The 24486-nt window shown below is 37.8% G+C and overlaps 1 protein-coding gene across 2 annotated transcripts; it reads left to right on the top strand.

The window, feature by feature from the left end:
* The first annotated feature begins 754 nt into the window (after positions 1–754).
* bsdc1 (BSD domain containing 1) lies at positions 755–8834 on the top strand. 2 transcript variants are annotated; one of them, XM_055038727.1, is made up of 11 exons: positions 755–900; positions 1414–1468; positions 2649–2765; positions 2857–3024; positions 4248–4302; positions 4544–4659; positions 4750–4818; positions 6197–6281; positions 6417–6821; positions 6905–7008; positions 7484–8834. In XM_055038727.1, exons 1-11 carry the CDS (start codon positions 890–892, stop codon positions 7511–7513), a joined length of 1215 nt encoding a protein of 404 aa, XP_054894702.1. In that variant the 5' UTR covers positions 755–889; the 3' UTR covers positions 7514–8834. The 2 variants fall into 2 exon arrangements, with proteins under 2 accessions (XP_054894702.1, XP_054894701.1); XM_055038726.1 differs by having other exon boundaries at positions 6363–6821.
* The last annotated feature ends 15652 nt before the right edge of the window (positions 8835–24486 follow it).

Raw genomic sequence — 24486 nt, 5'->3', positions numbered from 1 at the left:
TTTTGGATTACCTCTTATGTTAATATTCTATAATGTCATTCTCTTATTGTAAAATTTAATCTGATGCTCCCCCTGGTCAAGTATTATTATTGTCTTATTGTGTTATGTTCACAATACAATTGTATTGTTGTTTATTGGAATAAAGAAAATAAAATAATAAAGTTACATGGAGGAGGAGAGCCATTTTTCAGAGTACTTGAATTACAGTCACCAAAACAGGAAGTGCCGCAGCCCTATCAGATACACCTTCCGGTTGCCGTAAAAAAGGTCTATAGAAAGAAAAAGTTAAAAACCTTCAATCTAAGCCCAAAATTTATACAAACTATATTGTTTGAAAAGTGTGAGGGATGGAACCAAATATTTTGTCTAAATTTCCTTCTTCCTTTGTTCCTTTATCTATTCCTTTCTTTGTTTCATTCTATTTTTGATTCCTTATTTTTTTCACTGAAGGAAAAGTGAAATAATCAAAACTAATGTTCAGATGATCTGAAATTAAATGCTTAAAGTGTATTCTTTTTTATTTATTTAACACAGATATCTCTTTGAAATAGCCTTCAATTGAGTATTTTTGACCAAAAACGTATATTTCAACCACACACATTTATAAATATTCATGCCTATGCTTTCAACATCAAATAAGTCAGGACGTCCGCTTTTGCGTTGCCGAACTGTTTGGCTCTTTGCAGCCACCGTAGTTGGCGCAGCAGAATATTATTATTTTTTAATTTTTAACACGAAGATGGGTATCCGTTTGATACAACGGTTTTTCAGAAATAGTGAAAAAAAGCGTGTCTGGGAAAGTCCACGTCAGACTGTATGACGTGGAAAGTTTTGATATCTGATGGGGGGGTCGGAGTTCACTATAATCTGATGATGTCATCGTCTGAAGATGGCTGAAGGGTGAGTAAGAAGTCGCAAAATACTTGCTGTTTTTTGTCTTATTTTATGTAAAAGCGGCGTGATATTAAACCGAACTGATTCTTGCTGAATTGCGTGTCTCATGAGAGTTAATGTCGGTCATTTGTGTGGTTACTATGGCGACCTGCAGGTTTAGAATTGAGTTCAGGAAGTGGATTTGTTTACCAAAACACAGCTGCGATCGCTTTAGCTTAGCCCCGTTAGCTTAGTATTAAAACTGCTTAAATCTCCAAATCAAACCCACCAGACTGCACGCGTTCGTAGTTTCCACACCAATTACTCACATTCAGTAGTCGAAGTGGCAATAAATCGCTTTCTTTGACGTTTAATCGCATATTTGTCTTAACAGCTGACGCTAGCACAGACATTATCTTGCTCAGCAGTGTTTAACAAACAGAAGCACTGAGGGTAGCCGCATTTAAACCGTGTAAGCACGCACATATTATTTAGTTTTTAAATAAATATCTGGTATTCTCGAAAACGTGTCTTCCACAGAGAAGGCTGGTGGGGAGGTTGGTTTCAGCAGAGCTACCAGGCCGTGAAAGACAAGGTAATAATTTATCTATTTTAACACAGTTAAAATAAATGAATGTTTTGCTTTTATCTGACGCATCGGCCTCGACCTGTCTAGATGTTTCATACAGTTATTTATTCTCTTCTGTCTCTGTCTGAGCAAACGTGTTTGCTCAGCTTTGTGAATGTCTTTTTCTTTTGCTATTTTTGGGAAACTATTTGTACAACAAACTTGTTTTGGAGCTTAGCAAAGGTATTTTGATACTGACACCAAGATCACTTATTTGAGTTGCTCATTAAAGGGAGTGACTATAGTTATAAAATGTGAGATTCTGGGATACATAATGTCCTTTCATTTGCTGTCCGAGTTTTGACAAGATGACCAATATTCGCTCAGCAAAGTGTTTTTCTAAATATTCTTAGTGTAATGACAGACATTTATAGATTCATATGTTATAATTAAGTTAAAGACGTTTGAAAACAGTGTGGATCTAGATCTGGGGTCTTAAATCTGCAGCTCTAAAGCCTCTTATGGCTTCAATTACGCTTGACCTAGATTTTTAAAAATATTTATTTTATAACAATAGACAGCAAGTACTGTCCTTTTTTTTAAAAGCAGACTGTCATCCGTAACTCCAATTGGCTTCTCTACTCCAAACAGTTTTTTTTTCCCTTGTAAACTTTGATATTTCAAATTAGCCTCCTGTGTCAAATTAATTGTGACAATTTAGTATGTTGAAATTCATGTAAATATGCAGCACAACAGCCAACAGAGGCAAATTTGAGGATGGATGTGTTTATTTGGCATGAGATTAATCGAAACTGTTAAATTAAATGGTTCTAAGCGACAATGGAGAACATCTGTGCCTAAATTTCAGTGTTCCATTGGGTGTGAACCAGCAGACTGCTTATTTACCTTTTTACAAATAATGTTTGGAATCTTTGTCAAGACCTCGTATAGTTAATGAGCATACAAATTCATTGCTTGCACACCACATTTGGAAGAACATGTCCGTGACAGACATTTGCTTCACCTCACAATCTCTGTGGCTATGAATGCTGAACTAGGATGTTGGTATAAAGTTATGATGCAGTGAAATGGAAATTCTCTTGAACTTCTTTGGGCACTTTACCATTTTTTTAAACTTTTGAATATGTTTTTATATTGCCTTTTAGTTTAGTCACTGACTTATTCTGTTTATCTGACTACCCTTCAGTCATCTGAGGCTTTAGAATTCCTAAAGCGAGACCTGACAGAGTTCTCCACTGTGGTTCAGCATGACACGGCCTGCTCGATTGTGGCTACAGCTAATGCTGTCAAAAACAAGCTTGCTGTAAGTCCTTGTCATTTTGCCATTAAAGTGTTCAGATGAAGACTGACTGATGTTTCGTCACTTTCACTGCTTAATATATGTTTCTTTCCAGGTGGAAGGGTCTTCTGAGACAACAGAGAAGGTGAAGAAGAGCTTGTCTAGTTTCTTGGGGGTGATAACAGACACACTTGCTCCACCTCCTGATAAAACCATTGATTGTGATGTGATCACATTGGTGGCAACGCCAGCAGGAACCACAGAGGTTTACGACAGTTCTAAGGTCAGTATTGAATACTTGTAACAATAAAGAAGCAAAACTGCAAAATCAGATTTTTGATTCTTTCTATTGCTTTGGCATCCGAACTCAGCATGTCTTAGTTCTTTCCCTGGTTCATCACACCTGAATCAAATTATGCTTCATTAGCAGATCTTTGCAGAACTTTGACATGCTGATTTGGACCGTTTCAATCAGCTGTATTGGAGCAGAAACTCATCTAAAACTGGTCGTTGAGTACTAGAGCTGGACACCCATATTCTAAGATATTCATGTCACCATTCAAAGCTACACAAACCTGTCCAAGGACTTAATTCAGCACCAGTTTCAGACATTTTTTAAAAAAATCAATAGAAAATTTGCAAAGTAAATGTGCAAAGCGAAGACAAAAACCCAGTCAAATGAACACCTACATCCAGTTGAGAATTTGTGAAAAGACTTGAAAATTGGTGTTCAAAGTAAAGGCATACCTGACAATGTAAAGATGGTTCTTCAACTTAATCAGTCAGGAGGCCGACTTGAAGTGATGGACAGCAGTATTAAATCAGAGATCACTTGTTAGAACTGATAAAAATTGATGGTGCAAAGTCCGATGAGCTGCACAGGATTTCAGCAACATCTGTGAACATAAAACTTGACCAACGTTGATAGAAGACATGTGTGATGTGTAATACCTTTTTTCAGCTTGGCATTTTGTTTTCTTTGTTTATCTCTGAAGAAGCATTATTTCATCATGGTTCTCCTTCTCTCTTTCTCTGCACAGGGACACAAAACATTATGGTTTTCAATTTCAGCAGGCATCTTTAAACTTGTTTTAGGAGTTAGTGTGCCGTTACAGTAAAGAAATAAAAACCTATGAGACTCGTATTGTTTTTCTGTTTCACTTTCTCTTCACTCTCCTGGCAGTATGATTTGATGGTACTCTCAAGTATATGGGTTAATAAAACACAAGGCAATAAAAAACTAAAATGCCTGAGCAGGTATTCTTCTCCAGCCGCTAACCCGACAGCTGGCTTTTCAAAGACTTTTCTGAACATAACCTGCTTCTGTGCAGGTTTTCTAAGAAATTCCCCTGGAAGGATTCAGCAGTATGCTTGTTGAGGGTGCCTCTGGTTTTAATTTGTTTGTGAATGAACCAACAGTTGAAAGTGAACACATGATTTGTACGTGTGAATAACACAACCATTGTGCAATCATTTATTTTAAAAGTTTTGTGTCTTCTCCTGCAGGCGCGTCTCTACAGTTTGCAGGCTGACCCCGCTACATACTGCAATGAACCTGATGGTGAGATGGAGATTTGTGAAGCAGTTTTATGAGGCCTGAAACATTGTCTTTACAATTTAAACTATTATTGTGGTCTGTTTTGTGGCTGATGTGCTTTGATATATATTTTGAAGAGAACAAAATCAGGTTTTTTTAATTACACTTCCACCTTATTTTATATTTTAAATTTAAATGTTACAATGATATTGTCAAACATTTCTGGGTTTTGTCTACATATCGGACATTGTTTTTTTTACTGCAGGCCCTCCTGAGCAGTTTGATTGCTGGCTGTCCAGTTTCAGTCTGGATGAGAAGAAAGGCGAAATATCAGAACTTTTGGTCAACAGTCCATCTATACGAGCTCTCTACACCAAAATGGTATCTCGTTTTAGTTCTCAACGTTTTTAACTTCCTGCTAATCTTTTGTTATTGAAGATATTTAATAAAGGGTGTTTCTCTTCACTCCAGGTTCCAGCTGCTGTGTCCCATTCAGAATTCTGGCAGAGATATTTCTACAAGGTCTTCCAGCTCGATCAGGTAAACTGCCATGTTTATTTGAAAATGTATTTGTCTGGTACAATAAGATAAGATATATGTCAAGTGCCCATAAAAAGAACCAGTGATTGTGTGTTTTGTGATGGTTTCAGCTGCTTTAGGATTGATGTTTACCTGTTTTTCTATGTATTGTTTTTTTTTCTTAGTGATATGGGATAATTTTTTATTGGAACGAAGGCCAGCCAAACATTTTAGTAGAATGTGTTGAGTGACATCTTCTGGAGAGCTCTGGGATTGCCCAGAATTTTCAGGAATTTAAGCATATAAAGGCTCTGATCCTCAAGATAGTGACCAGTGTTGTCAATATATAGCAGAGAACCAACTTTAAATTGGATCTTTAAACACTTGGACAGCAACTTGTCATAAAGGTAGAATGTTTATTTCTCTGAAAGAGTGATTCTTAAAAGAGCCAAAATGTCATGAATTATGTATATTAAGACTGAGGACCAGCAGGTGAGGTAAAACGTGTTTTACTGTAATAATTGACCTGTTGCAATTCGATTGATCCAACACCTCACGGATGCTGAAAATGTCTAATTTTGAGTCTTCTCCATGCTACCAGAATATTTATTGCTGCTAATCTGATGTGCATCAAATTATTTTTCTTATGAAAAATGAAATCTGATACCACTTTCCAGGTATCAGATTTCATTATATTAAATGTCAACAGCCTTACCATGCAGAATCAGTAGCAAATCATCACTATTACTGTGCCTGTATAAAAATTTGTCATATAGCCAGGTGCAAACATAATCACTCGATGAAAATAGCCAAACAAATCTCAGAAAAATAAAACATAGCACCAGCATCATCACATACTTGTGCTACAAAAGTATCTCCACAAGTATGACTACAAAAAAAACACCCAATCATATTTTGAATCATGTAGTGACATAGAGAATACATACATAATATGTGCCAAGCATCACAAACTTGTCTTTTACTAATGCATACTCTCCCCTTTACCCTCTTTGATTTTTTGGTTTATTCACTTTGGATTAATCGGTTCAACGCTGCTGTCATACGATGCTTTCATACCTTTGATCAGGACAAAATGTGTAAAAGTCAGTTAAATAGGACATTTTTCTTCAAAGCTGTTGCAGCTCTGTGTAGAAGCACTTGCACATTTAGAAGAAAAGTGTGACCTAAAATTTTGAAAATGGCTTAGCATATGATTCACAAAGAGTCGTTGCCACTAAAGCCTTGTGGGCAAAGACAAAGTTTGACAGTTTGAGAAACTCTAAGGTTTAGAAATGAATAAAGAAATGAGGGCTGAAGTAAAACTTTTAATAGGACTGTAAAATATCAAAATCAATATCAAATCTTGTAACATTTAAAGCAATAAATGTGCTGTGTTCAGGAGGAGGCTAGGAGAGTGGCCCTGAAGCAAAGAGCAGAGCAAAGTGCTCACATAGAGACCCTTGGATGGGAGGAGGAGGAGGAAGGTAAGCAGGCGACAAACATCTGTCAGCTTTCATGTAAAATCTTTCACAGACTCTATTCTGGTGTTTCTGATCACATTTCAGATGATTTTATTGGAGCTGCTTCACCATCTCATCTTCCTCTGACATCCCCATCAGACTCCAAACCATCCACCAGCTCTACAGCTCCCACTGAGACCACCCTGGTGAGCCCTGTCCTTTCTCCAAGCGAAGAGCCCAACACCACCCTCTCAGTCAGCAGTGACAGCATCAGCCTGCCGACGCAGGTGGAGGTGCAGCTTCCGCCCACCGCCACGGAGCTCACCAAGAAACTGAACGAAGCAACGTTGGAGGAAGTGGTCGACAACAAACCAGAAGAGCAGAAGACAGGAAGGAGTGACTCTCCTCCAGAGGCTCAGGAGGAGTCACCTGCTGTGACGTCAGTGCGAAGTCCTGCTTCCAAACAACCAGAGGCGGTGAAAGAAGAGGGGCCGCAAGACCTGAGAGTGTTTGAGCTCAACTCCGACAGCGGAAAGTCAACGCCCTCCAACAATGGCAAGAAAGGTACAACGCCATGTTACTGCTTGCCTGGTACTGAGAACTTAAAAGTTTTAGAAGCTTCTTATTGTTGGGCTTTTGTCCTTCAGGCTCTAGCACAGATGTGAGCGAGGACTGGGAGAAGGACTTTGACCTTGACATGACAGAAGAAGAAGTTCAACTGGCTCTGTCTAAAATAGAGGATACTGGAGAGGTAAGTCTGGAAGGAGAACCCGGAGAGAACCCACACATGCACATGGAGAATATTAAAACTCAGTAAAAAAGACCACAGGCTGGGACTCGAAGGCACCTTGCAGCCTCTACAAAACTCACAATCTATGACATTAATAGAGAAAACAATTTAATGCTGTAAAACAGTCATAGGAGGACAAAATACACTAAGTAACAGATAAATTAAATGATTAAAATAAGGAGGTCCTAAGAATGCATTTATCATTTTAAAAACACACCAGCTGGATTAAGCTCAACTAAAATGTTTTAGTTATCAAAAAATTATTGTAATTATCTGCTTTTGATTGCATGTCTGTGCAGGCAGGAAGAGAAATACATTTATTCTCATTCGTGTATAAATTTATGCTCGCTATCCTGCCAATCTGGTTAGATATGTTAGATAAATATTCAGGAGGTTGGGGATGTTTTGCTAATTCTCTCCTTCCTTCTCTTACCAGCTGGATGAAGACTGGGAGAACTGGGACTAAGAGCCTCACAAGCAAAACACGTCTCGCTGTCAAAGCAGTCTAGAACCGTGCTTCTTGTGTTTTAACTCTTTCCACTCTGTCACCCTGTCATGATTGCCAGTTTGGGGTTTCTGGCTGGTTTGGACCATGCGGTAAACCTGTTGAAAAGAGAAACCCCAGGGGCAATAAGAACTGGACTGCTTCGTCAGCTGTCAGATTAGAGCAGGTAAACCTCTAGAGAGGGGGTTTCTGAGTCTCCTCTCGTTTAGAAAGCTTATGACGCTACTGTACAACAGGTTGCAATTTTTCTGACCTTGAAGCTAACCAGCATTCAAAGTCAGTTAAGCTTTGCAGTGGAAGAGAAGTTGCTTTTTTTTCCTCTTTATGCCATTAAAAACATCTCATGTCGTGAGTCTTAAACTTGGGCTGCAAGATGGCCATAAACTAATGCTGCTTGTCACCTTTATAAGATGAAAGCGATCATTGAATGGAGGTCCATCTCATGTTTCTGTCTTTCCTCGTTTTTCATCTTTATTATGCAAGTGAATCCAGGAAAATGGAACAAATATTCTGGCCTTCTTTTCATTTTGGATTCCTCTTGACTTTGATCCTAAGGCCTTGTAGACACACAGCGGTGTGACGACTTGATCCAAATGTTTCCCTTCCCCGTTTGCTCCCTCACATCCTTTAATTCAATATTTAAGCCTGTTGCTGACTGTATATTAGTTTGTGTCACCTTCAAACACTTCACATGGGTTATGAATGTCTTGTGTGATTAGAGAGAAATCATTCACCACTGGTCACATTTGATGATGAGGAATTCAAACTGGTATGATATCTGATCCTTGACTTTAAGGGTAGCATCTCTTTCTATTTACTTATTTGAGAAAGAACGTATTAAGTTTTTCTGTTGGTTGGGAAAGCTCAGCAGATGGTGTGCCAAGCAGACCAAGGAGCACGCTCCACGCTTTTGTGTTTTTTGTTTTTGTTTTGTTTCTTTTCACCTGTACCGTAATTGAGAAAACTAAGCCAAGAGGTGTAATATTTATATTGGAATAAATGCTTAATTATTGTAATTATCTGCTTTTGATTGCATGTCTGTGCAATGACAATATGCAAAACATTGTACAGATGGTTATTGTTGAGTTGTATGTTTTACTTGTTGTTTTTAGGCTGTTATTCAAGCCTTTGTTGCATGTCTGTAATTTTCAGCTGTGTATTTCCTTCAGTTTCAGCTGTTCTGCACACATCTGTCTTCAGAGCTGTCAGGATTATTTTACAAGTATTTTACTTGATCTCTAAAATGATTATAATCATTAAAAAAAATAATGCCTACTAATAATTCTTGTCATGAATTACCGCATATTTCTGGTTAGATGTTTGCACAATATATAGTTGTGTGCAAATTCTGGTAATTTAAAGACTAAAAATGATTCATGTGAATAATGTAATTGTAAAAAAAAATGAATAATTGTATTTCTTAGAATATAACATTTCTGAAACTATCCCTCCTCCATTTTCTAAAACCCTTGTACATAATGGGGTTGGGAGAAGTACTGGTGCGTATCTCCAGAACTTCTGCTGACAATATAAACACTTTATAACCACTTCACCTCCAAATGGAACAAAAGGCTCAGCAGATAAAAACAGAAAAGTAAGCTTGTGTGCAAACAAGAAGTCTCAGTTTAACATAAGCTGTAGGTCTCTATTCAGTGCATTTTTTGTTCTTTATTGCAAGAACATATTGTGAGAAGAGGATCCAGAATTTTTTCTCAAAGAGTAACAATATTTCTTGATAAACTTCTCGTTGTTAGCATTCTTGTGTTTATTGATAATGTAAAGCTGCAAAGCAGTTTAAATGCTTTGTGTTGTATTCTTAATCAAAAATGACATCTCAGACCTTCAAATGGAGTAATATTCATCTGGACTATGAAACTTCTTACACTGCCCAGCAATAGTTGATCAACTTCATAATGACAAAACCAGCCACCAGATGGCGCTGTTGCTCCATCCAGTGCTCCTCTGTCAGATCTTGCCACTCCTTTTCTTTCAGCAGCATCCATCTCACATCTTATTAGCCACAATATTCCTCTCTCATAATTTAGTGTTACAGTTTCCGCATTTCTACAAGGAATTGCTTAATTAATTACCTTGCCTTGTTGTATCAAGGGAAAGATTTGGGAATGTGTTGTGTGGATGTGAACTGGAGATGGGTAAAATGTAGGTCACGGTGCAGGGACACCTGTGCAGCTGGCTGCCTCTGCAACATGGATGCTGCTGGTAAAAATGGCTTCTGTCTGAGTATGTCTGTCTGGGTTTTATTTATTTATTTATTTTTAAATAAATGTGGAGGGTGGAGATTCTACCCCCCTACACACAGTGACTAATAAGAAATGTATTGAAATGTCTTGCTTTCAGTCATTAAATTTGAAAAACTACATTATATAGGTTTATTACACCTACTCTGACCTATATTATTTATGTTAATTTAGATAATTATGAGTATGTCTTACAGATAATAATATAGTTATTCAAAAAATTCAAACATTACCCATGTAAAAAAAGAGCTTTAGTGCAGAGATATTATGTTATTGCCTATACAGTTATAGAGATGAGACTGCTGACTTGTCAGCTGTTCAGCAGAAGATCATTGACATCATCCACCATACATCTGCAGACTTTTTACCCCCCAACAGTTTCATTAAAATGTTGGTACATTTGTAAACACAGTATTAGCTTAAAACTTACTTGAAGAGTTGTCAGGGCATATTGTCTGCAAGTTTCACCAATGAAAACATTTTTAGTTTGTAATTTGGATATTTCAACACCTGTGTGGCATCTGGGCTAACAGGTTCAGCTTTATCCTAAAATGTAGAACTTTTGGTCTTGTCAAATCAGGAATACCGTATACCAAACTAAAAATCCTTTAAAATGTTTTTTTTTTTTTTTCACAAAAACTTCTTTAAGATTGGAGTTTAATTTTCTTGATATCCTAGACGTGGTTTAAGAATCACAGATCCAATTAAGCTGAGCTGAGTTTTCTTTTCTTCTTTTTTTTTTTTTTTGAATGATTTTGCTCTCAGTCAGTTAAAATCAAGGCAAGTCCAAGAGAACTTCTGCTAGAGAATCTGTGAGAAGAAGATGGGAGACACCAAACCCAACGATGTATTTAATGGACAGAACAAATATTTCATCTTTAGAAAGTACAGTACCTTGTTTTCAGCAGATTGAAATTTTAGCTTTGGAATACTTAAGTTTTTAAAATTTATTTTATGTTTCCAGGAAATGAAAACATCGTTTTCACTTGTTGGATTGAAATCTGAAATAATGTAACTTTCCAATCATATTTGATTTATTGAGATGCACCTGTAAGAATCTTAACAGTTGTGTTCAAAAGAGTCTTCTCTTGTGGCATCTTCTTACGTTGTTAATCTTAATGCTTGTCTTTCATGCTTGTGCCTGCCTGCTAATGGCTTTCGCACATGCTGCCCTACGCAGACCCCAAATAACCAAACACCATATACGTTACATTCTCTCTTACTCTGTTCCCACTCTGAGGTCTTAGTCAGCAAAAAGGATGTAAAGGAATTTCCTGTCGTAGCCCAATGCTCCCTGATGCCGGCTGTGTGTATGTGTGTTTTACATTAGCACCGACTCCCTCCGATGTCAAGTACAGACCATTTCACAGAAGACAGACAGTAAAAAGGAGGGAGGCCAATAAGACTGTTGAGAGAAATACCTCTCCCCTGAGGATCCTTACAGCTCCTCTTGCTCCCTCCTCCCCCCTTTAATCCATCCTTGACCGAACTCTTCCTGCCTCTTCTTTCGTCCCTGTGTCCACACACTGTCAAAGATGCAAATCGAGTTGTGATCCTAAAAATAAATAAATAAATAAATGCATGCACAATCACGGAGTCAGGGTGAGGTCATTGTCACCAGAGCGAGCATTATTCTTGACACCCTGAAGGGAGAAACCCTGTAACCCTTCTGCCTTTCAGAACGCACAAAAGAGCCCCTCTGAGGGAGGAGGAAAGCTATGGAATGTGTTACCAGGGTTTTCTATGGAACAGGTCCCCAAATTCAAATCTAATTCAGACTGTCTACATGTCTGGGGATTACGCTGAATATTAAGCAATTTTAATGTCACACAGGAGCTAAAATCAAGTGTAAATCCACAGTTTTGAGCCATAAAGCGTGGATGCAACTTTAAGCGTACTCGGGGTGGGGGGTAAGGGGGGAACTTCTGAAGTGCTTTTGAGATGCCTCAGGATTTTTCCATGACAAACCCATCGCCTTTCCCAACGCGGAGCAGTGGGAACTGGCTACTTTGTTTGTCTGGGAAGAATGCAGGGTTTAGTCCAGGAGGGGACGGCTGGGGGAAAAGCATGATAACTCCCACTCCCATTCAGATTTATGGTGAAGACAGAGGGGCTCCTCTTGATGTACGTCAAGGGACCGGCAGAGCGCCGCCCCCTCTGTTCCGGGCCAGCCAAAGCAAATGTTTAGCTGAATAAACCCCTGGCCATTCCTTACACCTCTGGCTCTTTGTCTTCCTCTTGTCCGTGTCTCTTTCTGCTCCATCGTATGGGAAAGCGGGCTGCAGTCCTCCTGTACGGATTGTGACATGGTGATGGCATTTACATTTCAGTATACGTTTTATGTGAAGCAGTTGAGTGTGAAAGGTTCAGTGTCTTTTTGTTTTTCATAAAAAAGAATATAGCAACCAGAAAATGTATTTTAAAAAACAACAAATATATACAAGACATATGAGTTTTTATATGCAGCCTTTGTATTTTTTAAAATTTACATGTATTTGCATCAAGTTCTTGCCCTATCTCATCAAATGTTTAAAAATCCTCCAAGTGAGCCTGTCAGAAGCCTGACAACTTGAACCGTCTTTAGTTTGTCATTAATTTCTTTCTTTCTTCTAAACATTCCTTTTTACCAGCTTGTTCTCCATCCTGTCTTTTCATTACTGCCTCATTTATTCTTTTATCCAGTCTTCCTGTTACTGCTCTGGGACACCTAAGGCACTATTCATCTTCCCCCTTTATGGGTTCCCATTTCACTCCCCAGTCTGACCAGACAGGCTTCCTCTAACTCATCCAAACTGAGGTCTGTAATTAAAGCCCAGATTGTTTTACAGTGTTGCTACTTAGTTCTTTATCATTATGAAAACACACAAAGAAAAGATCAAGCCTTTTCTGTGAGGTGAACAAGAGCACATCAGATTTGACCTTTTACAGAGTTGACCTTACTTTACTTTAACTACTTTTTCTCCAGGTCATGTCAAAATGTCTTTGCCAAACTTTTAGGTCATTTTTATTTACTGGCTGTTTAATATGATGCATGTCTCACATTAGAGGAAGTTCATCTCTGATTGGTTGCTTTTATTTCCCAGAGTTACATGCTGCCAAAGGAGGGAGCTGAGATTCAAACAGAGTGAACCAGAGAACTCACTCAGGGCAGAAAACCCCCCAAACAATTCCTCAGAGATACTCAAGTGAATAAACTTGTGATGAATTAGTGTCATTAATAACAATTGATTTCTTAATGATTTGAACATCCATTCTGTAGTCACAAAACTTTCCTGTGGTAGTAATTGCAGCATAGAATTAATGTTGTTTCACTTAGTTTCTTTTTTCTAACTTATTTGTGTTTCTTTACATTATTCAAGGCATTAGGTAATATATATTTATGTGATTAATAATTCAATTAATTACACCGATTACCTCTCTCGGTGGATCACTTAAAGCCTTCATTTTAATGTCACTGTTAAATAAATATCATTCTTAAGAAATACAGAGAAATCTCCTTGCTCAAAGAAAATCTCAAAAGTTCGCCCATCTGACTGATTTTGAATATAACAATGTGTTCAGCATAAATCATGCTTCTCTAAAGTTGATTAGATACCTCCAGCATCAAGAGAGAATTTGCTGCCACACAAGGCAAGAAACAATATGTTGATGTGTGTGTTGGGCAAAAAATTCAAAAGATGAATGCTTACCATAATCTACCATGGACAGTGCAAGCAGACTGTGGTTTCTGTAAAAGCTATTTTTCTTTTTTTACCCAATGAAAAGCGTGAAGATAAAAACATTTTCATTTAACTTTAACTCCATTAATTTGAACGGATAGCAGCTAACATGTTTCTGTTTTTGTTTTTTTTAACTTAAGGGTTAATTAACAATTTGGAACAACAAAAACACACTCTACGGAAAACGTTAGAAAACAAATCAAAGCATTGACATACAAATGACCCTTGCAGTACAACATTTTGGCTTAAAGTATTTCTTTATATTTAATCTAATTTATTTTTCTAGCCTTACAGTGACAGTATATTAAGCCTGTGAATTTACTGTCACAGAGATTGAAAAACAGCCACCCTTGAAATAAACACAGTTTCAAATCCTGTTATATTAAGAGTAACTTAGTACAATGAATATGTCTGTGAACACCTACCAAAAGGCTAAATGAAGTTTTTTTTCGATAATAAGAAAGAAAGAACAAGGCAAACTAGCCCTAATCGTAGTCTCCTACTGTGTCCCAGGCCAACCACTGCACTGAAAGGCATGCGGCGTAGACCTCAGCTCTGTCCTGGGGGGGAAAAGTGACTGGACTGTTTGTATTCAGGCTCCTGATACTGCCTGATCCACCAAAGCTGCTGATTCTGGCACTGAGACTGGCAGCTTCTCCCCCCTCCAAAAAAATCTCTGCCTCTGTCCCAATCCAGGAGATCTGATTGACACTGTGCGAGTGCCATCTGCCCCTGGACAAGATTACACAGTGCACTAGGCCAAGAAATCCTCCAGATTAAATGTGAAATATAGGGCAGGAATAGCTGTGTCTAGATTTAGTTGTGCAATGTTGTCCTATCCACATGCGTGCACCTGAAAGATTGATTTTTGCAAAATACATGTCTGGACTTTTTTTCAGTTGTCTGATCGATTATTATTCCAAAAGAAATTCTAATCTTGTTCTTTTTCAGCTTTAATCGATGCAATTTGCATTTGACTTATTTGTATAATTAATTAGTTGGTTGGTTAAACTGCAGGAGGAACAGAAAGCTAATTGACAAAAGCAGAGAGTGAGCAAAAACAACTTAATCCAAAATGTGTTACTATGAAACTGTGCCTTTCCCCCACTGCTTTGGTTGAATTGGAGTTGCACATTTAACAGCAGGAACAAATTACCTCTTGTTTTATTTTCTGTGAATTTCTTGTGGTGTGGAAGGTACTAAACTCAACTTATCAAAAATAAAATTATCTCTCAGACTAAAAAACAACATTCTTTGACACTAATCAAGGTCTATTTTAAGAAATTGCAAAACATTGAACAGCTCAGATTTTTAAAAGATTCCCCTTTGTGCTTGTTTTCTAAGTGACTATATGAAAGTGCCTACCAGCTTCCAAAGAAAATACTTTTTTTTTTGTTGTCAAAGAAGAAACACCTTTTACTTAGTTTGAAATGGCAGATATCTTCTCAAGCACAGCCGTTATAGTCATGGCTGTATAGCTCATCACATGACTGGGGTCATAACCCTGGGAGTGTGTTTTTTTCTTCCAAATCAGGTTTAATCTTATTTAGAAATTAGTTCTTGCTGATAGCCATAGTCTGTGGTTGTCTTCACCAACTTAAACCCCCCCCAAAACAAACAAAAACGGCAATGTGGAAGACCAGCGTTAACTTTAAAGAAACTTTTAAAATCAACCTCTCAGTCAGACCCAAACAACTTGTCATTTAATTGCAGTAACAAGACAAACTCTGAATATCTCATTTACAGCTGTTTTTGTTTTTGAAAACATCAAACACCTCCCACATTAGTTCATCATTTTATGCTTAGAAGGTGATTTGCAGCTTGTAGTCAGCATCAGAGCTCGATCTCCGGGGGGAGCTTAGCAAAAGGTCCAGATGGATTTTCTTTTCCTCTGGCAGACAGAATTAGGCAGAAGATTGCAAATTTTCCTGAAGTATTTACAAATTATTATCTAAATAAAAATAATCTATCTTTTGAATAGAGTTTCTGCATTATTTGTGTGTTCTTGGTGTTTGATTCTTATGTGACCTTCTTGTAACCCTTAATTAAACCCTTTAAGCAAGAATAAGGATTTGACTCGCAAACGATGAAAGATTAAAAGCCTTCCTAGTGTGCTGTGCAGATGGACACTTGGTCCTGACATAACATTTGCTCTCAGTGTTCAGAAACAAGGAGGAGAGCGAGTTGTAAAAAAAGGTTGGACGATGGAGGACTTCAATGTAGTGCTGTTCTGTTGCAAGGGGACATGTGCCGTCATTACTCACGGTTAAAAAAGCCATTTAAGACAGCTTCTATACTCACCATGAGCCAACTCACCCACTCATTCCAGCTACAGGCCAAGGAAGAACTGGGGTGTGGACTGTCTTTAGAGAATACATTAACAGTATTGGACAACTTGGCTGTAGTCTCTGACGATCCATTACTGTGTAATTGTAAACATTCTCGAGCAAAGTTATGTTAGACAAATCTACGGTACAGAAAAGTTTAAACTATCTCAATTTTTTTTTCTATTTTGTAAAAGAGACCTTCATGCAGTCCTTAAAAAGGTCTTCTTTTATTTCTCTTTAGAATTTTTGAAGGCTCAAAAAAGGCCTATGTGCTCAGAAGCAAGAATCACCCCAAGACTTTATATCATATCATGCCTTAAAGAAATGTTTAAACTCCCATACCTTTTTAACCATTTGCTGAGACCATAAACCTCAATTTATTTGAATGGAATTATGGATAGAATAACACAAAGTTGTAGCAGGAGTCAATGCTTTGTCGAACCACATTTCGCTGCTGCTGCAATTGTTAGCTTTCTAACAAATGAAAATGCTTTGGTCTAAATATTTCTAATGTAGCTCTGGATGTTTGGTTAGTGTTGTTATCTTGCAGGAAAGTGAACCTCAATCCTAGCCTGAAGTCTTATGCCGCCTTAACCAGGCTGTCTCATTGACTCTGACCATCATTGTCTGATGAACAAAAGCTTTACAAGATTATATCATCACTATGATTTGTGTTAGTTTTTCACTACTTTTTCTGTTTTGGATGCCCGATCTGGGGGTCTTTCTCCACATGTTTACTTTGACGATCTTGTGGCTTGTAGAAAACTGCAAGCAAGACTTTATGGCCACTCCTCCATTAAATCAGCACTACTGCTGATTTTTCTCACAATATATTCTTCCACCTCGACTTTGGCTGTTTGCAGCTCCTCTAAATGGACAATTTCTGTTTTTGATACTATCCTTGCACGGTCACTTATTATAGGTATATGTCTTGGAAGGCTTTCAGTTGTGCCAGAGCAATTCTATTTTGAGATAATTAATTGAAAATTTAATTATTTGTCTTTTTCATTCACCTGTTTGTTGTGTTACTTTTTCTTCAGAATGCTGTTTGTTCTCTAATTCTCTCTAACATTTATGACCAACACAAAATAACTGTATTTATACTGAGATAAAATTATATACATGCTTAATAACTGGGATGCTAATGAAGGAGATTGGTGGTAGTGGATGTTTTTTAGTGGTTAAAGAGGTTGAATATAAGTGCACACCATTCATACTTCTATATTGGAAAATCTTTGTGTCTTTTATCTTCTACTCTGCAATTGTGCTCTAATTTTCATCTATATATTGTTTGTACTCACCTGTCCTTGCAGGGTTGCATGGGACTAGTGTCTATCTTTACCTGTCATTGGGGAAAGCCAGCCCAGTTGCTCCAACCCATCCAGCTCTGTACTAGTATTGGGAAATAGAGATGAGGCAAGACAGTCCAAGGAGAAACATGTGGCCAGCTGGCTATTGCAGGTCCAGCTGTTGTCTAATGGAAAGCATGGCCTGTTAAGCCAGCTTGAAATTTTTATTCACGTTTGAGGAAATCCAGATATCAAAATGAGTTCAGAGTTGTTCCAAATACCAAAGCGAAGGCTTTGATTCAAGGACAAGAAGCAGACTAAGAGATGAGCAGCCCTTTTTTCATTACTCAGGCAAGCAAATGTATGAAGGGGCGTGACCAAATAGACATGCTTCAGGGTGAAATAAAACTTTGATTTCTCAGTTTTGTCATCGTGTTGGTCATGCAAGAATGCATTCCAGGTGGCCACTATTCCAAGTGGAAAAAGAGGAGGACAGGAATTAGTTGAGGGTGGCTCCAATATAAAACACATGTGAGTTAAAGATGCGGTCAGAGGGGAAGTTTGCCTTTAACATAATTCAATGATTTTTGTGTGAGCCTGAAAAATATAATGGATTTTTTCCCCCCTGCACCATCCCACATTCAATCTTGTGGGCTCGAGAGGCTCCGACCCCTAAAACAGTTTTTGTTTTGCCCCGATGTAAACACTTCCATATGCGACGAGAATGCGTTAAAAAGCAGCCTCAGCCACGGCTTGGACGTCCAACAAAACATCTGTGATAACTCCTAATCCAAGTTTTCAATATGCATGCGGAGCTGCACACATGGGGATGGATATTTTCAGAGTGAGAAGAGAGAACAGGGGAGAGGGGTGCAGTAAAGGGGGGAGGAAGTGCTGGAATGAAAAGTGTCTTGTCGACAAAAGGGAAATATCTGAGGTTTGGCAAGAAACCATAGTTTGGGGTGTGGAAGTTTATTGTGATGTTCTGCTTTGGAACTGAAGCCCTCACACAATTTTTTCGCTGTCGAGCATCAAGTCTTCGGCAATGTAAAACAGTTGAGAAGCAATGAGGCTGAGGTTTTTGCTGAGAAGACTGATTTGGCTTTTAGTGTTGTGGTTGTAGTGTAAAACATGAACTGTGTAAGAGATGTTTTGATGTTTTGCACAGTACTCTGCCTGTGGACTCAAACGCAGTCGAGGTTGGCGGTGGGAATTTTAGAGGGTGGATCTTTAGACAGGGACTAGCAGGTGACAGATTGATGAATAAGATTAAAAATTTATCAGGTTTGGTTTTGGTCTCTAGTTCTGGCAGCCCTGGAGATGGTCACATTGACAAACCAATTCTAACCTTTTAAAGTACACCGAATCCTAATTGTTCATCTTAATGATCAAACATAATGTCCCTGTTACTCTTTAGGTGATTCTTGAGCTCAGTGAAATACTCCCAGCCATTTTCTAAAGATGAGCTACATTGTCTTGTAGCTCAAAAAAAGGTATACATTTCCGCGCCCCATAAAATGTATAGCTTGTCATATTATAACCACAAATGTTTGTGTTTCATTCAGCTTGCATGAGATAGACCAACTTCAGTTGGTTCATAATAGAAGTGGAAGGAAAGTGGTTTTCAAAATATTTTACTACTAGTGCAGGTGTATTTGTAGTGAAAGGTGGTTCTATAATGTACGTATGTACAGTATGTACAATGTGTCCATTGAACACCAATGGACACCAAACTACTCCTATTTTTATCTGTACTAGTTCTTGATAATCATGTTTCTTTCCCCTTTTGTTTCAAGTTATGTGTAATTTTGGGTTTGTCTTTCACATTAAATACTTACCAATTTTTATTGTTTCATAAAATGTGAATGACAGGTTTTCCTGCAGGATGTAAAAGAAGGAAATAGTGAAAGGATGAAAAACACAGAAGGAACAGGAAAATTTCATGTATCAGCCTTACAGTAGATGTTGCAGATTTACAGCTTGTATGTGCTGCAGCATTCTGCTTATGGGGTATTGAAGGTGCCTCAGGTAAGAGTGTGTATGTGTTTTCATTTAAGATAAACTGGCCCTCAACCTCTCAGGGGCCCCCATCATCCATCTGGTGATGTCAGCTGTGAGTGTGTATATGTCTGCAGATTTGAGTGCTGAAACTCACTCTATTGGTTATTCCCTCTAGAAAGCCCCTTTGGGGAGTACAGAAGGAGGTTACCGGTTGACAGCTCAAAGGATTATACTTTTCAGCTCTCCGTTGGCCTATGCCCATTAGTTGTAGCATTTTCATGGGTGTACCATACCATAAGTGGAAAAGGATTGCTGCTCAAAACACTTTGAGAGACCCCACCCATGTCCAGCAGGAACCCAAAACAGGGAAAGAAGGAGATGAAAAGGGAAAGAGAGAATTAGTGAAGGAGACAGTTAGAGGCCCTGAGTGTCAGAGGTATCATTACCTTCCCATTTTACTTGATGAAACCCATTTGGCTGGATTAGTTTCACACTCTCAGTAGGACCCTGAGGTAATAAGGAGCCTCCGATCAGGATTAGCTTGCGTCAGAAAACTCAGTGATGAAGTAGAAAAACCTCCTCTCTCCACCTCATCCCCACAAAGGGACAGCGCTTCTTTCTGCACAATAATGGGGGTGCAGGAGCTCTGATGTCAGGAGTGGCAAATGTGAGCATGTAACATGAGAAAGTGTATCTGCAGTGAAAGCCAGCCAAATTGCCAGTCTGAATGACAATGAAGGATGATCATTGGGCTTGCCAGATTTGGAGGGGACATTAAATCTAAGAATAAAAACCACTAGGTAATGAGTTTTTGTAGCAGTGTGTGTTTATGGCTGCATATATTAATGAGTGTGAGTGTTTGTGTTCACACCTCTGGGCTCTGTCATCTTTGCTCCTAATTATCTGAAGCATAAATCAACTGAATTTGTGTTGCCAAGGCAGCATGCAGTAGGTCGGGAACCGGAGACGGTAGTGGGAGAGTGAATGGGCTATTTCATTAACCTTTTAAAGACTTGGTATTTATTTCAATGGGAGTACTATGACTATAAATTTGTCATTCTGGGAAGGTATAAATGGCTAAGTAAAAAGTCTGGGGAACAGCAGCTACATGATGAAAAACATGCACACTTCTCTTTTGTGCGCTAACTTTTTTTAAGATTTCATGATTTGTGGATGTGTGAACATTCATGTCGTGGTGGGTTTGTCACTTTAATACAGACCACACTGATTCAGTCATTGCACAATTCATTCATGGTACCCAGGAAGTGAATACCACTGCCTCTAGAAACTTCCAAATGTCCCTTTGCTGAAGGGAGAAACTAGTGAAAAGATTCATAACGGCTTTTACAGAAAGACAATGCCTTAATGCCCTTGGACCTTTTCACATAACAACCACAAACTCAAATGTATGTTTTTGGGATTTTATATCACAGACCAAAAACAATGTAGATAGTAACTGTGAAGTAGAAATATTATTTTTTTGTGAATAACAATCTCAGAAAATGTTTTGGTTGACTATGTTGAGGGTAATAGTCTTTATGTATAATTTATGGGTTATACCACTGTTTCATATGGCACTCCAAGTGACTACCGAATTCTTAGCCAAATAAATTAGACAGAAAAGTGATGTTTCAGTTTCAAGCATTTAGTATCTGAAGTAGAGTGAAGCATGGTATTGCACTAGATGTTATTGCGAGGCCATTTGCACAGTATTTTAGTGGCAGTTATACATGGTGTGAATGACCTACATGTTATGATGTTTCAATATGCACAATTGTGGTCAACGTAATATCTCGGCTTTATGATAAAAGCTGAGTCAATGTCGACTATTCACTGTGACGTGATAGAAACGCATGAGAGAAGTCTTCACAGCAACTTATAGGCTTTATTAGCTATTTTCACTGCAAACACTGGCAACCTGCACAGAAATCTGTTATGCAGTATAGAAAGAACCAAAAACATAACATTAACCCAGAGTTCTTTGGCAGCAGCAGAGCAGAGCGGGGATCTTCTGACTTCTTTTTTTCCTGAACACCAGCTGGTACTGATAATGGTATATTGGTTCACCTTAAACAGTGGCACATAAATGTCAAATTAATAATGGTGGGCACAATTTTATATATTGCAGCATTATAAATTAAGCATATTTCAATAAATCACCTTTTTTGTGAGTTATGTGACAAGACGATTGAATTGCAATGTTTGGTGTGAACCCCAGAATGAATTGTCTCTACAGTGGTAGAGACAAATGGGGATCCTTAAATAAACAAATAAACCTTTGATTTAGGGTGCAGTTAAATTCAGCACAGCCACCTGCTCCCTCTACGCGCAGCAGGCTGCTCTGGTGAGTCTGGACAGAAGCTCTCTGAGTTTGAGAGACAACATAAAAACAACAACAGGGATGGTCTTTGTCAGACTCTCAAACTGCAACTTTTTTTCTGGAAACACTGACCACATTGTTTCCAGATGTGTTTGGTGTTCTAATAAGAGTGTGAAGAAGCCAGGTTAGACGTTTGAATGTGTAAGGTGATGCTGATCATGTTGAAAATCAGTTGGATGGACCAAGATGTTGCATGTTACACATTATTCTGGGAGCCTTTGCCAGGTTTGCAGTACCCCTAGGTAAATTAGTTATGCATTGTTTGTAGAATTAAAACTATCTGGCATTCCCCATCCACTTCCTCATCTTTTTTTTCTTCTTGGAAAAATCAGTTTTGTCTGAAGACTGTGGCTAGTCGACACAAAGTGGAAAAAGTAATTGCAGACCATACAATCAATAGTCTTAAAGTTGGTGCCTCACTATGACCCATTATGGCATAGTAGTTTATGAAGTCCAGCTTTGTTAGAAATCATATGTATTCTAGGGTGTCAAATTTATTCCCAGGATAGGAACATTATTTTTCTATTGCTCCATGTTTTCTTTAACTTTTGAAGCAAAATCCAGATATTCAATAGTGTCTAAACGGTAGAACCATTCCCATACTGATGATGGAAATGGTTCATACTGATGATGCTGGGATTCCATTTGGAAGTCGATAGATCTTTGGTGGACTTTGCACATTTAAAAAGGCCACCAAAAAGTAAACATTGCTACTAGCAAAAGACAACTTTCCCAAAACAGCTGACACAACTCATCTGTCGCACAGACTTTGTCTCCTATAGTTATTTACATCAACAAAACATTTGCTCAACACCTGTGAAATGGCATTTGCCTTTCAAATATGCAGATGGAGCTGTATGCAGCTCCATTTGCATGTTAGTCAACAGTACAGTTGAATCTAAAACACAACATATGAGGTTAAAGGCAACAGAAAATCCTGCAGCGAAGGACAGTTTGAAGTGCATCCATTATAATAGATAAAACTCACAAAATAAAGATAGATTCTCAATCATTGTGATTTGGACATGTTTAAAAGATTATAAGATTATTTGAAAGATAAAAGATTGAATACCACCCTCATATTTCCCAACTTTCAGTGTAAGGACTGATTATTATTTCCAGATGATTTATTTGCAGATTATTTCCAGTGCTAATACATGGGTTTTATTCGACACAAACATGTGTTGAATGTAACACACACATATATACAGCTCTCAAAAAATTAAATGTATTACAGAAAAAAACATCAATGCTTATTTTGTGGGTTTTCTGTCTTCTTTTGTGCAAAATGCTCATCTGAACCAAATGCCATCTTTATACAGAAATGCCCCAGGACTGGAGCAACAGAAAAAGGTCTCTTTGTTTACAAGGTTCATGGATATTTCAGCTACAATTGGATGGTTAAAAAGTACATTCCTGAGATGCCTCAGCAGTCTCTATAAACCGGGGTAATTCAATTGTGCCTCATGATTTCTTAGTGAGTAATCTACAAATGGGCACTCAGTGAAAACAGCTTGGCACCCTGGCCTGTTGAGCTCAGGATGATGGGAGAAGGGGGCGTGTATGTGGTGGAGAACTTTGAATTTTTGTGGTGGGAAGAAAATGAGAGTACAACTTAAAAGAAGAGAAAGCACAGTAAAAAGAAACAATCTTTGCACATTTACAATGAGCATTATCATGAGCGCTAAACCAATGATGTAAAAAACCCTGTCAAAACAGAATAAAAAAGGCACCATTATAACCATATGTTAACTGACAAAAACATGTATCATTGTGAATATTTTAATATAGTGATTTCATCTCTTCAAGCATAAGAGTACTTAAAACATTTTAATGCCAATATTTATTAATGATTTTTTTAAAAAGCAAATGTTTTCATAGATTATTTTAAGAAGGCACACAAAGGTGATATTCATGTATTTATGATAAAATTTACATAAAATGGAATATAAGGGAATTAACATAGAAATGTAAGTGCATTAATGAAGGCTTATAATAAGGTGTATATGAGGAAGTATATTTAGTATTGTCAATACAAAAAGAAATCTATCAGAATTTTCTATAGCAATCGCTTTCTGTACTTGGAGGAGTAGAAGTTTTATTAAAGTATGGAAAGTAAATCCCAGAGAGCTGAACTGACATTTCTGCTGTCTGCCTTCTCTGATATTTGCACGCAGCAATAATGGAGGGAGTCAATGGATCGCTGTTTAAAGTCCATACCAGGATGGTGTCGACATTCTTTCTACTTTTTAATTTCTTCTCTGGAGCACTGGGTGATAGTGCTACAAATCTTCAGGTATTTTCCAGACACCTTCAGATATCTCTTTAAATCTATTTTCAAAATATCAAGTTGTGACAGTCTTCTTTCTGAAGACCTCAGATAGCTTTTCGATCTCACCATGGTGGTCATTCTCACTTCAAAACTGAGATTTAAATGACATGCCACTTTAAAAAATATGAGTCAGAATGTTCAAATAATGTAATTCTTAATTAATACTGTTTTAAAAGAGAATAAATATGCAGTCTTATCATTTATTCCTCACCAAAAAAGCTTTTTGTTGCCATATTTTGCTGATATGCATATATATTTTAAGATTATAGTGATATTTAGTTTTACATCAATGCAAACGTGTTGGTAAAATCAATAGTAAAATCCTTATTTACAATTGATAGAAAAAACACACAGGGTGTCCTAGATTTTTTTATATTATTTTATGTAGTTAAACCAATGATTCATTTGTGGTTTTACTGCCAAACAAGTAGAAAGGCAGAAGCCTTTTAATGATATTTGTCCCTTTCAGGCATTTAGGGAAGACTAATGAGTCTGTTTTCTGGGAGTTTGTCTGCTCCTCTTATCCAACCTTTGTTTTTTTGCTTTCATACACCTTCAGGTTCACTATTATGTGTACGGTGCCTGAAGACATAGGTGCTTTAAAAACGTAGTTCACATCACCTCCAGG

This window comes from Poeciliopsis prolifica, unplaced genomic scaffold (genome assembly GCF_027474105.1).
Source record: "Poeciliopsis prolifica strain line A6 unplaced genomic scaffold, Auburn_PproV2 SCAFFOLD013, whole genome shotgun sequence".
Taxonomy (NCBI): Eukaryota; Metazoa; Chordata; class Actinopteri; order Cyprinodontiformes; family Poeciliidae; genus Poeciliopsis; species Poeciliopsis prolifica.
The sequence above is the reverse complement of the archived record's forward strand: the minus strand, read 5'-3'. Positions and strand labels throughout refer to the sequence as shown.